Below are 13,871 nucleotides of genomic sequence, written 5' to 3' on the forward strand. Positions count from 1 at the left end.
AGAAATTAGAAAAATGACATAATAGATTCCTAAAAAAGAAGAAACAAGATAATAAAGGTAAGAGCAAAAATAATTAAAATAGAAAAGCCAAGATATAATAAATAGACTCTACAAAGTCTAAAGTTGGTTCTTTGAAAAGGGTAATAATATTGACAAACTTCTGGTGAAATTTATAATGATTATGAATTTTTAATCTTAAGTACAAAACATTAACAAATAAAATTCATCAATATCTGTACAAATATGCTAAATCATGATGAAATTAGATTTACTTGGGAATTTAAGAATTGTGAATAGCAGAAAATCTACAAATATAATTTGCTATATTAATAAATTTAAGGAGGAAAATTATATTATTATCTCAATTTATAGAGAAAAAGCATTCAATAAAATTTTACACCCATTTATGATTTAGGAAACTAAGAAATAAGGCATCATTTTCCTGAAAAAAATATATCTAACAAAATCCTGTAGAAAACAACAATATAAATATTGGAAATGAAGAAATAAAGTTCTAAATATTTGTAGATAATATGAATGTCTACAAAGAATACACAAAAGAATCTATAAACAGATAATCTGAAAACATTTTAAAGACTTTAGTAAGGTATCTGGATATAAAATCATGCTCCCTAAGTCAATTGCATTTCATTATACAATAAACAAACATTTGGAAAATGTAAGTTTTTAATTACCATTTGAATTAGCACAAATACACACACCATGCTCCCCCCAAGGAAGAAATCCCACAAGATCTGTGCAAGACATTTATGAAGAAAATCCTGAAACTTATGGAAAGTTATTAAGGGAGATCAAATAATTAAATAGATACACCAAGTTTATGGTTTGAAAGACTCAATGTCATAAAGATACAAATCCTCTTCAAATTCATTTACATATTCAATGTAATTCTGATCTAAATCCCAACAAATATTAAGACATCAGACAAGCTGATTCAATATGTACATTAATCAATGTACATCAGTATGTACATTAAAGCAAACATCCAAGAGTAACTATGACAATCCTGAAGATGAATAAGTTAAAGAGACATGCACTACTACACAGGGTGTCCCAAAAGTCGCCATACATAGTGAAAACGGGAAATTGTAGCTAAATGTACCTTTATTTACAAAATATTCATTACAAATTTTTTCCTTTCTATGGAGACTTTTGGGACACCATGTATGTAAAGATACATTATATAGCTATAGTATTATATTAAGACAATGTGGTATTAGGACAGGAACAAATTGCTGATGAAATAGCATGGTCTCTAGAAAGAGAAACACATACATATGAAATTTTGTGATAGAATTGGCAGATCATATCAGAAAGGGGATGATTAAGTTTTTTAAATGGCACTGGGACTATCAGTCAACATATGGAAAAAAAGAAATTAGATACCTGCATCACATACATACAGATATAATTTACAGATAGATTTAAGACTTAAATGTAAAAGGTAAAACTTTTAGAAGAACATATTTTGCAAGGACTTCATAAGCAAGATAAAAATACTAATCCTAAAATAAAATATTGATAAATTTGACTACTTCAAAATTAAGAACTTTTATATATTAAGAGACAACATAAAGAAATTGAAAAGATACGTTACAAATCAGGAAAAAATAATTTTAACACACCCACAAGGGTTTGTATCCAGACTGAATTTTAAACTTTTGTAAGTCAATTTAAAAAAGACAAAGTACACAAAATGAGAAAAATAAAAGCCACAGATATTTCATTGATAAAACTGCACAAATAAGGAGTAAATATATGGAAAAGCACTCAACCTCATTAGTAATCAGGGAAATTCAATTAAGACTACCATAAAATACTTTTTTTTTTTTTTTATAGAGATGGGGTCTTGCTTTGTCACCCAGGCTGGAGTGACGTGGCATGATCATACCTCACTGCAGCCTTTAACTCCTAGGCTTAAGTGATCCTCCTGGCTCAGCCTCCCGAGTTATTGGGATTACAGGCATAAGCCACTGCATCCAGCTAGACTATTATTTTATAATCATAAAATTGGAGAGGGAGACTAAGAAGTCTTATTATAATACCAAGTGTTGACAAGGGATTTAGCAGAACAGAAATCCTTACATCCTGCTGATGGCAGTGTAAACCAGTACAGCCACTTAAAAATTAACTTGGCACCAACTAATAAAGTTAAAAATTTACGTATCTTTGACAGATACTTTCACAGGACATGGAATGCTAAGCTGATAGATTTTTTCTTTCAGTAGTTTAAGGATGTTGTTGCTACACTGTCTTCTCACTTGCATTGTTTCTAATGAGAAATCTGATATTATCTGTATCTTTGTGCCTCTGTATGTAATATATCTTTTTTCCTCTGGCTACTTTTGAGGTTTTCTCTTTATCACTAATTTTCAGTAATTTGATTGTTATGTTCTTATAACACAGGGAATGGCCTGGAAAAAAATGGCAAAAATATTTTCTATCTCTTTAAAACTTCCCCCACTCTTTGAGAACTGAAGCCTGAATTCTTGCCAGAGGCAGGTGGTCAGGACAGGGGATCGAATTTTAACGTGGGATTTGGAGGGGACAAATATCGAAACTATATCATTCTTCTTACATGGATTTTAAACCTACATCAGTGGCTGTTTCCTCAACATTTGGAAAGTACAGATACTTATTAGAAAATAAGTATTTCATCCTTCCAGGTCATGGATCTTACATTCCTCTTCCATTATACTCATTCCTTCATGTTATCCTGACCAATGAAACAGTTTCACCTATTTTTCAAAGAAGCAGCTATCTTACTACAAAGAAGGAATTGTGAGAGATGAGGGGGCACTGTTACACTCTATTGATGGGAATATGAAGTAAAAATTGCCTAGTTTTGAATCCTGCTTCTACTTTTTATAAACCTGGACAGGTAACTGATATCTTCTTTGACTAGTTTTCTCATTTGTAAAATGGAGATAACAATGCTGTTTGCTCATAGGTTATTGTGGGAATTAGATAAGAAAATACATATGGGCCAGGCGTGGTGGCTCACGCTTATAATCCTAGCACTCTGGGAGGCCGAGGTGGGAGGATCGCTTGAGGTCAGGAGTTCGAGACCAGCCTGAGCAAGAGCAAGACTCCATCTCTACTAAAAATAGAAAGAAGTTAGCTGGACAACTAAAAATATGTAGAAAAAATTAGCCGGGCATGGTGGTGCATTCCTGTAGTTCCAGCTACTCCAGAGGCTGAGGCAGGAGGATCGCTTGAGCTCAGGAATTTGAGGTTGCTGTGAGCTAGGATGACGCCATGGGACTCTAGCCTGGGCAACAGAGTGAGACTCTATCTTGGGGAAAGAAAAAAAAAAAAGAAAATACATATGAAGCATATTTGTCTAACATATAATAAGCACTCTAAAATTTATGCAATGATAAGGCATAATGATCATAAATAATCTGAAGAAAGAAAATGTACATCCAAAGAAAAAAATGTACATTTCCTTTGAGTGAGCACTGCTGACTCTAAGAATGTGTCGTAAGGAAATAATAAGTCAAATGTTTAAAGGTGTATACAAGACTATTCATTGCCCTGCTGGGTCTTAACAGTAAAAAATTATAAATAACTTATATATTCATGAAGAGAGGTTGAAATAAATTATGGTACATCCATACAGTGGAAAATTTTGGAGACAAAATAGAAAAATAGTTATGGATATAGGCTTTGAATATAAATTTCAATGAGCTCAGGCTTCTCTCATGTTTCTTAGAACATCCTGAGTTGTTCGCAGACCATTATTCCTTGCTTTTCACTTGCATCAGTCAGCTATGCTTTATAACAATCTTCAAATCTCGGTGGCATACAACAGGAAGCATTTAGTTCTCACTCACAAGTTTGTAGGGCACCTCTACTTCAAGCTACAATGGCTAGGACAGCTCTGCTTCACACTATGGCCAGCTAACCAGAGAATGTTCTTGTCATGACAATCACAGAAGCACAAGAGTATGAAAAAAAAAATGCGTGAAGCTTCCTAAATTCTAAGTTCAAAATTAGCACAATGTTGTTTCCATTCACATTTCACTGGCCAATGAAAGTCATGTGGATGAGCCGCAGTCAAGAGTCAGGGAGGTACCCTCAGCCTCTCTTGAAGCTTTGGAGGTAGTGTAGATTCAGGGAGGGGTGAGAAATTGGGGCCAGAAATTCAATCTGCAGCCTTATTTGTCATCATTTTTATTCCCTGCCAGTGAGATTGTTGCCCAGGCTTCTTTGCATTCACTGAACTCATCCTAGTCTCTGTTTAACTCTCTTTCTCTTTTAACAGAATACCTAAAAATCTCTTTATAGCTTTATAAAGAGCTTCAGGAATCTCAGGAACCAACTCACTTTGGTGGCACAGAGCTTCCCACATGTACTCTGAAACTCTCTTCTTGGGGAATATTTCCACCTTTCGATTTAGTCAAACAAAACAAAACAAAAAAAAAAAAAAAACCACTCCAAATTCACAATGTATTTCAGGAATAGGGCGTTTTGTTTGTTTGTTTGGGTTTTTTTTTTGTTGTTTTTTTTTTTTTTCCAAAATGGAAGAGTGATCCTGTCTGTATTCCCCAGAGGAATAAAAGCTGGTTGGTATTAGGGACACTCTTGTAGATGAGTAACTCTTCATATGCCTTATAGAAGCTGATATCTACTCCTCTGTATTCAAATGATCAAGTTTTGAAGGCATTAGCCAGGCCTTGAACCAATTATAAAAGTGGGGTTTTGCCATATTCTAGCCCTAAGAAACAGAAATGATTAGAGTGAGAATATAATCAAAATAGAATGTGAATAAAACTTTAGCTCTTTCTCTGGATTCTGAGAGTTCATAATCCAAAAACTAGAGCTTCAAACTGAGAGAGATGAGCTAAGAGATATGAGATGCAAGAAATATGCTTAAAAACATATGCCAAGAATTAGGGATGTACTTCCCAGAAAAGGAAGATGATGAATGTGGTCAGAAGAGACAATTTCCTTCCTCTTTTCTAATCTTGGCTACAGAGCCCTCAGCTGAACCTCTTCAATGTCTCGCAGGTTACAGATTTCACTGCTCCCATCAGCTTGGAGACAAACATGTGGCTCTTGATAGCTCTACTTCTTGGGGGTAAGTTGGGCTCAGAGGGGCTGGCTCTGGCTTTGGGAAGTCAAGATTTTGTCTTCCCTTGGTATGTTTGGCTAGAACTCATGAGTATAGAGACAACTGTATCTGTGTTTTCATGGTTTGTTGGTGCTTATTATATCAAAAGGATGGGAAGGGGACCCTGAAGTAACATTAAGCCTGGAAGCCCCATACCAAAATAAAGCCTCATCAATAACAACCTTTGGTGGTTCAGTTCTGCTAATACCTGATTTGAGGAAAGGGAGATAGAAACTCAAAAGATCTAAGCTGACCCCTCATAGTCTACATTAATGTTTCTCCCCAGTTCTCCCTTCCTCAGCATCTCCCACTGACCAACTAATATCTCTATTCTCTGTTCTCTTGCAGTTCCAGCTGGGGGGCAAGTGGGTGAGTGATCTCTAACTCGACTTCTCCTATGCCACTTTCCTACTTCTAAACGATGGGTCCTAATAACTTGAAGAGTGTATAGAGAGAGGATAGAAAGATTCACAAATTATGTAAAATCTCCCTTATTCAGAGTGTGATATTGATAAAACCTTGATTTTTAAGGTTTCTTCCTAAGGCTTACTGAATGAGCCCTGACCTCTGAACTAAATGCTATTTACAATAGCAGGAAAGGGTCAGAATTGCAAAAATCCAGAAGTAGCTCCTCTGGGTTTTCCAACATCCCCTACACCAGTTGCCTTTACAAGAAAGCTGAGTAATTTTATTCTCCTCAGAAAGAGCCAGGCAAATACTGAAGACTTCAGAGGAAGGAGTTGAACCTCCATTTCCAATGTAGAAGCTAATGAAAATCTGTGTTTTACCCTCAAAGACAGTGTAGTGCAGAGGATAAAGAAACCAGCTCCAGTCAGTTTGCCCCACTTTACAACATAAAAGCTTCATTATTGATAAACAACAGGGAGATCTAAATCAGTAATTTAATCCTCAGGAGCCAAAATCCCGAAGATGAGGATTTAATAGCATGAACAGAGCTCTCTGAAGCAGGGTCTGGACACTCTTAAAAGCTGGTTTTTGTAGGTTCCCACTTGCCTCGTTTTCAAGCTAACCTAAATATGCATTTTTTTCCCCTTGTGTTATCCACAAAACCTTAACAATCACTCAGAGTCCTTCCTTTTCCTTTACTTGGTCTTTTTTTTATTATCATTATTTCCAAGCAGACACCACACAGGCAGTGATTACCTTGCAGCCTCCATGGACCAGTGTGTTCCAAAAGGAAAATATAACCTTATGGTGTGAGGGGCCCCGTCTGCCTGGGGACAACTCCACACAGTGGTTTCACAACAGCACAGCCATTCAGACCTTGACGTCCAGATACAGCATCATTTCTGCCAGCGTCAATGACAGTGGTGAATACAGGTGCCAGACAGGCCTCTCAGTGCCAAGTGACCCTGTGCAGCTGGAAATCCACAGAGGTAAGTATGGCATGGAGCAGAAGGGCTGGAAATCACAGGGTTTTCGTTTGTGTTTTCTCCTTTTTGGATGCCAGATGTGTGTGTCAATTTATCTGACTATGAGTCTCAGCTCTATGTGCCTATCAGGTGAAATTAAGTCAATATACTTACAACATCATATCAGAGTCCAACAATGGTGTACCAACAGCACCCAGCTGGGCCAGCTGTGAGTAGGGTATCTAGAGTAAGACTCAGATCCTAAGATTTTATCATTATTCAAAATGTATGCCTGCATATCACAAACAATAATTCAGACAAATGTGCAATGATGAGCAATAAAAAATCTTCTTATCCCAGAACCCTAGTCCTATAGTCAGTCACCTTTCACAGAAACAAAACTGTAAATATATATAAACTTTTTTTAAAACCATGGTTGATAGAATACTCTGTATATATTATCCTACATCATACTTTTATCACTTAAAATATCTTGGAGGTCCATTTATATCAATAGATGTCTACTTTTAAATGTCTGCTGTATGGCTGGACCAGAATTAATTCAACTATTCTGCCTATTAGTAAACTTCTAAGGTGTTTACACTCTTTTGCTTTTACAAGCAATGCTCCAGTAAACATTATACATATAGTCTGGGGCACATTTCATGGTATATGTATATATAAGATGATATTCTGGACATGGAATTACTGTGAGACTTAAATGAATAGAAGCAGAACAAAAAACCACTGCCCACTTTAAATCTGTAAGCAGTTTCTATTTGTCAAGAGAGGAAGACTGCAATATTCTTCAGGGTAAAATATTTCCTTATTCAGGACAAAATACCCAAATGTATTATTTAGTTATTCAGAAGTAATGAGCCCAAACTTCTTTGAAATTGATAATGCAAAAGTTAATCCATGCTGGAGGCAGAATAACATTTATGCAGATTTGATTGCTTTTAGAGGAAATATGTTTAGGCTAAGGAAATGTTGAGAATGTCCGAAGAAAGGCTTAATGTTATTCATGTGTCTCTTAGTACTTTGGAAATAAGTTCTTAGGATGGAGCTGACAGAGCTGTTTTAACAAGACACAGTATTGTTCAAGCAAAAGAAATGTTTCATGGTTCAGGTGACAAAAAGTGGACTAGGACTGGGAGGAGACCCCTTTCCTTGCCTGCACACAGATTCTAGAATACCTAGCATTGATGACTTATTGAGAATAGTATCTTTTTTGCATTACATTTTAGTGTGAATTTTTATTGAAGTATAACTTATATACAACAAACCATAAGTGTAAATCTCAGTGAATTTTCAAAAAGTAAACAGCACACGGGTCACAAAATAGGATATTCCCAGGATCCAGAAACTCCTTCTTGACCATTTCTAGGTCACCCCTAACACTGACTTCTGACACCATAGGTTTTTTGCCTATTTTTGAACTTCATATAAATGGCTACAGTATGATACAGGTGGTACTCTTTTGGGTCTGGTTTCTTTTCTAAATGTTATAATTGTGAAATTCATACATGTTGTGAAGTTGAAGTTCATTTGTTCTTATTACTGTATAATGCTACATATTTTTCCATTCTACTGACTCTAGGGTTGTTTCTAGTTTTTACCTCTTACAAATAGTACTGCTGTGGACATTTTTTTAACATGTTTTTGGTGCACATATGTATACATATCTGCTGGAAAATGCCTAGTGGTGGAATCGTTGAATCACAAAATAATCAGCTTTAGTAGATACTGCTAAACAGTTTTTCAAAGTGGTTGTACCAATTTACACTTCCACAGAGTGTGAGAGTTTGCTTGCTCTCCATCTTTATCAACACTAGGTATTTTTTATATTTTCATTTTTGCTGTTCCGATGGATGTGTAGTAATATCACGCTGTGGTTTTAATTTGCACTTCCCTGATGACCATGATATTGACCATTTTTTACATTTATTACCTAGTTGGATATTCTCTTTTGTCAGGTAACTGATCAGGTCTTTTTGATAATTTTTCTACTGTCTGTCTTTTTCTTATTGACTTACAGGAATTCTTTGTGTATTCTGGATATGAGCCCTTTTTCGAGTGTTATAAATATCTTCTCCCACTTTATGCCTTGCCTTTTCACTTTCATATTATGTTTTTTTTTTTTTTTTGGCTTTTTAAAAATATAGTGGAAAAAACTTCTTAATTTGACTACAGTACATCAAGCCTTTTGGTTGGTGCTTTCTATACCCAACTTAAAAATGTTTTGCCCCAGTTAGTCAGCAGTAGAGGATTCAATTGCAGCTACACTGACTCTCAGTAACTCCAATTTAATCTGTGTATGCTGAGACCGAGAAAATATAGCTGGTTGGTGGACCCAAGTCCTAATCATGTGACTTAAAATGAATGTCCCTTTCCTACTCCAAGGTCGTGAAGATGGGAGAATGTCTTTTGAGTAGGAAATTAGCAATGTCTGCTAAAAGCTGCATCCCATGGGTTTTGATATATAATACATTATCATTTAGGGTTAAAATTTTTAAATTTCCTTTTTAATTTTTTTACTTATGAATTATTTAGAAATTTTTTGGAGGGTGGCTTTTTGTTATTAATTTCTAATTTTATGGCATTTTGGTCAGAATTTGTGTTAAATATGGTGTCAGTTCCTCAGTGTTTGTTGAAAATTGCTTTGTGGCCTAGTGCACACTCAATTTTTATAACTGTTGCATGTGTGTTTAGAAAATACATGACTTTTCTCTTTCTAAGGTATAGCATTCTACAAAATCAAGCCTATTAATGTGTCATTCAAATATTTTCTATCATTACTAGTGTTTTGATGGTTTCTGATGACAATATATTAAAATTTCCCACTGTATTTTAGTATATAAAGCAAAGACATTTGTGTGTTTGGGCTGTATAGTCTTTGAGCATCTCTTAGTTGAGGATGGGGATAAGGCAGGGAAGAGTATTAATTATGCTTAGAAGCACCGTGGCAGTATCCAAGACTATGAAAATCATGCTACATGTGGCACAGGAACACCTGCCTTCCATTCTTAGATAAGTTCTAGAGGGAAGAAAAATACTAGTCTCTTCTCCTCTTTGTCCCTCAAGAACCTCATCTGTATTCAACCAAACCAACTGCCCCTGGGGAAAGAAAATGAAGCATTTTGGGTTATGTGTAGATTTGTATGTCAAAAGGGAGGGCCCATTTGACTTGGGGCTTGTTTTTGCTAGCTACTTCTGCACATATGTGAGTATTCCTATCAGTTTAGTAGGATATATACATCTGGACATTTGCCATCCTGTGTGTTGGTCTTAGGATGTGTGGCCCTATTGTTTGTCAGGAGTTAGAGCATATTAGTTTTCTATTGCTGTGTAACAAATTACCACAAATTTAGCAGCTTAAAAACACACATTTATTATCTCCCAGTTTCCATGAGTCAGGAGTCCTGGCACAACTTAGCTGGGTACTCTGCTCAGGATCTTACAAGGCTCCAATCAGGATATTGACTTTGCTGTGTTCCTTTTTGCAGTTCTTCCAAATTCACAAGGTCATTGGCAGAATTCAGTTCCTTGTGGTTGTAAGACTGAGGTCCCTGCTTTCTTGCTGTCTGCCAGTGGGGGCTGGGGGAGCCACTGTTAGCTCCTAGAGAAACTTGCCTAGTTCCTCTCACAACCTTGCACTTACTTCTTCAAGGCCAGCAGGAGACTCTAGTCTGCTAAAACAGAGTCTTATATGATATAACAAGCATAAGAATGACCTCTCATCACCCTTGTCATTGGCTAGAAGCAAGTCATGGGTTCTACCCACACTCAAGAGGATTATACAAGGAAGTGACTCATTGGGGTCATCTTAGAATTCTGCCTACCACATTGTATAAACTGTCTTTGTTCCAACCAACTTGTGAGATCAGCAAAGGAAAGATAAGAAGGGGCTATGTGCACAGTTGCTGGTAAAGATTACTTTTCTTTCCACCAAAGCTAAAGATATTTGAGGAGGGGGGCATAGGCTTCAGATATAGCAGAGCTCTGAGGTTGGAATGTTGCAAGGACAACAAAATAAGAAAGCCCCCAGGGCCAAGCTTTGGGCTTCTTGTACCTCCTCCACAGTATACATACATTTTCATCCACATTTTTCAGATTGGCTACTACTCCAGGTCTCTAGCAGAGTCTTCACTGAGGGAGAAGCTCTGAACTTGAGGTGTCATGGATGGAAGAATAAGCTGATGTACAATGTGATTTTCTATCAAAATGGCCAAGCCTTTAAGTTTTTTCCTCGGAATTCTGAACTTACCATTCTGAAAACCAATACAAGTCACAATGGGATCTATCACTGCTCAGCCATGGGAAGGCATCGCTACACATCAGCAGGAGTATCTGTTACTGTGAAAGGTATTGTATCTGAAAAGTCATACAGCTATAGTCATAAGGACCAGAGGGACCATTGTAAATCATCTAAAATCCTCACTTTGATTTACAAGTGAAGAAACTGAGCTCTAGAGAGGTAAACTGCCTTTCTGAAGGCCACACAGTGACCAGTGGCTGGACTGGGACCAGAAGTGAGTTCTTGGGGCTCAAGTCAATTGCTCTTCCCAATATACCACAGTGCCTCATCAATAATCACAGGAGCTAATGTCAAAGTCAAGGCATAGTGGAGACCCATTTAATCAATTTATTTTAATTGTAAGAAATAGAGACTCACTCAAGGTAGCTAGGAGAGTTACTAGAAAATAATGCAATGGAACCTCATGAAAGCTCCACAGATATAGAAACGAGGAAGATATTAGGAACTGATTATACTTTCCATCTATCTCTCAGGGATAATGTGACCTCTCTGGTCCCACTTCTTTCTAAGCATCTGCAAACTAGGCAGCTTCCTTTGTTCCAGTTTGCACATGGCCTTGTTCTGACTCTTTCACTCTTTCCCCTTAGTACTCACAACCACTAGCCACCTTTTTCTCTCTGAAAAAAAGTTCATTTCTGAATGAAATTGTTATCCCAGATTACTTTTTGAGTCAGGAACACAAGTAATGAGTTGCTGAACTGTTAAGTGTATGGGTCAGCGTTCACTCCTGCTTGACCATTGCCAAAAGGCCCTGATTATATAATAGATCTGTCATGTGACCATTCAAGGAAGCATGGACCATGTAGGGGTATTTTCCTCAACAGGAATGAGCAAGTTGGCAACTGTTATTATGTCTGTTAGGAAACCCTAAGAATGCCTCTCTGCTGGAAGTGGGGAAAGTTATGCCTTATGGTGCATTCTCCAGAGGCAGGTTTCCCTAAGGGGAAAAAGACATCTCTTTTGTAAAAAGAACCTTGACACTAAACAGGCAACCCTGTCCCCCATCAACTTTCTCTTTAGAGCTATTCCCACCTCCAGTGCTGACAGCATCCTTGGCACTCCCACTCCTCGAGGGGAATCTGGTAACCCTGAGCTGTGAAACAAAGTTGCTCCCACAGAGGCCTGGTCTGCAGCTCTACTTCTCCTTCTACATGGGCAGCAAGACCCTGAAGGCCAGGAACATGTCCTCAGAATACCAGATACTCACTGCTAGGAGAGAAGATTCCGGGTTATACTGGTGTGAGGCAGCCACCGAAGATGGAAATGTCCTTAAGCGCAGCCCTGACTTGGAGCTTCAAGTGCTTGGTGAGTGAGAACGGTGGGGAGTGACTGGCACAGGAGAAGGGGCTCCCTTTTCTGCAGCAGGACTAAGGTTTGTTAAAGTGTTTCATGGCCCAGCCAGGGGGAGGAAGTCTTTTCAGGAACAGCCCATGAGCAGGCCTTTCTGTCCCTGATTCAGAACGTCACTATTCTCACAAACTTCATTAAATTTTCTTTCCTTTCCTTTCTTTTTTCTTTTCCATTTCTTCCCCATTGCTTTCCTTCCTTTTGTCCTTCTGTTCCCCTTTTCTTCTCCTTCCTTCTTTTCTTTTCTCCCTTTCTCCTTTCTCCCCCCCTCAACCCTCCCTGTTTCTTCTCTCTCTCTCCCTTTGCTTCCCTCCTTTCCTCTCCCTCACCGATGGTCTCCTCAATAATATACTGAGTTCCTCATATCTGTTGTCATAGATCTGGCCATATAAAGACACTGGCGTGCAGTTTTTGCTTTGAGGAGTTCACATGGTGGATTTATAAGAGTGATTTTGTAAACTGCACATAACTACCTGCCCAAGTGTCTATATCCAACTGAGGTGGGGGGATTGTGAACTCCAGAAAGATAACGCTTTGGGGAAAAAAGTTAATCTTCAGCCCAAATTCCTTTCAAGCATTAAATGGCATAGAGATAGTAGTTATCTCTGAAACTAGGGAGTAAATCTACTGACAGGGCCCAGCAGTTAAACTATTCCCAGGAACCTGCTCCCTGTCTATCCACCACACAGCCCAGCTGGAGCTACCTGTAGTTCCTTTCTGCCCCCTGACATTACCAGTACCTCCTTCGGGACAGACACATCAGCTCTCAGCCAACCTTCTCTTTCAAACATAACTCAGCCAGATCCCTCTGGTTTCTAAATAGTACCTCTTCTCTTTGTCTTTTTCTGTTTCAGGCCTCCAATCATCCACTCCTGCCTGGTTTAACATCGTTTTCTATCTGATAGTGGGAATAATAACTTTAGTGGACACTGTTCTCTGTATGACAATACATAAAAAGCTGCAAAGAAAGAAAAAGTGGAATTTAGCAATCTCTTTGGATTCTAATCATGGGAAGAAGGTAACTTCCTGCCTTCAAAAAGACAGACACTTAGAAGAAGAGCTAAAGTGTCAGGAACAAGAAGAAAAGCTTCAAGAAAGGACACACCAAAAAAAGCCAAAGAAGGAAGAGCGGCAGCAGCTTACCGTGTAGCCGTGGATCTGCACAGTCCCCAGCCCCTTCCTCTCTGTGTGAGCAGCAGAGCACAACAGCTAATGACACTAGAACTGTGGGTCTCATGGCATGTAGCTCAAATAAAGCAAAAAAAAAAAAAAAAGGAGCTGACTTCAATAGAAATAAATTTGGAAATTTGGTAATTAGAGATGATTTGAAATGATGCCTACTCTAAAGAAATCTTTAAACACTTGGAAGTCAAGTGCAGCCTGATTATCCTATTAGGTAGTTTGAAAAATAGTATATTTCTGAGAACAGGGTAAAAATTTGAGCATGTACTAGAAATTAAGACAAAGAAACAGTGAAAGAATGAGAGGGAGGGGGAGACAGAGAGAGAAAGAGAAACACAGAGACAGGAGTGGGTGGGTTTCAGGGAGACAAGAGGGACTGTTGTAGACTAAAAAGAAGGAAATAGAACTTACAAATGAGTTCTGAGGGACTGTTTGAATCAGAAAGTTCACACCTCTGTGTGTTCAGAATAGTTCTTTTCTTTTTTAGTTTACTAACAGAGCATGTTTCCATACA

At 37.8% G+C, this 13,871-nt stretch overlaps 1 protein-coding gene across 6 annotated transcripts in view; it reads left to right on the top strand.

Annotated features, from left to right (window-relative positions):
- Positions 1 to 13,494, top strand: part of FCGR1A (Fc gamma receptor Ia) — a 41,639-nt gene extending 28,145 nt beyond the window's left edge. For 5 of the 6 annotated variants that reach the window (XM_045544893.1, XM_045544895.1, XM_045544890.1 and 2 more), the window contains 6 exons: positions 5,035 to 5,104; positions 5,486 to 5,506; positions 6,277 to 6,534; positions 10,624 to 10,875; positions 11,849 to 12,133; positions 13,030 to 13,494. In XM_045544893.1, coding sequence (XP_045400849.1) covers positions 5,074 to 5,104; positions 5,486 to 5,506; positions 6,277 to 6,534; positions 10,624 to 10,875; positions 11,849 to 12,133; positions 13,030 to 13,325 — 1,143 coding nt within the window. In that variant the 5' untranslated portion in view covers positions 5,035 to 5,073 and the 3' untranslated portion in view covers positions 13,326 to 13,494. The remainder of the gene's footprint in view (positions 1 to 5,034; positions 5,105 to 5,485; positions 5,507 to 6,276; positions 6,535 to 10,623; positions 10,876 to 11,848; positions 12,134 to 13,029) is intronic. The other variant, XM_045544891.1, reaches the window with a different exon arrangement.
- Positions 13,495 to 13,871: the final 377 nt, after the last annotated feature.

Source organism: Lemur catta, chromosome 3 (genome assembly GCF_020740605.2).
Source record: "Lemur catta isolate mLemCat1 chromosome 3, mLemCat1.pri, whole genome shotgun sequence".
Lineage (NCBI taxonomy): Eukaryota > Metazoa > Chordata > Mammalia > Primates > Lemuridae > Lemur > Lemur catta.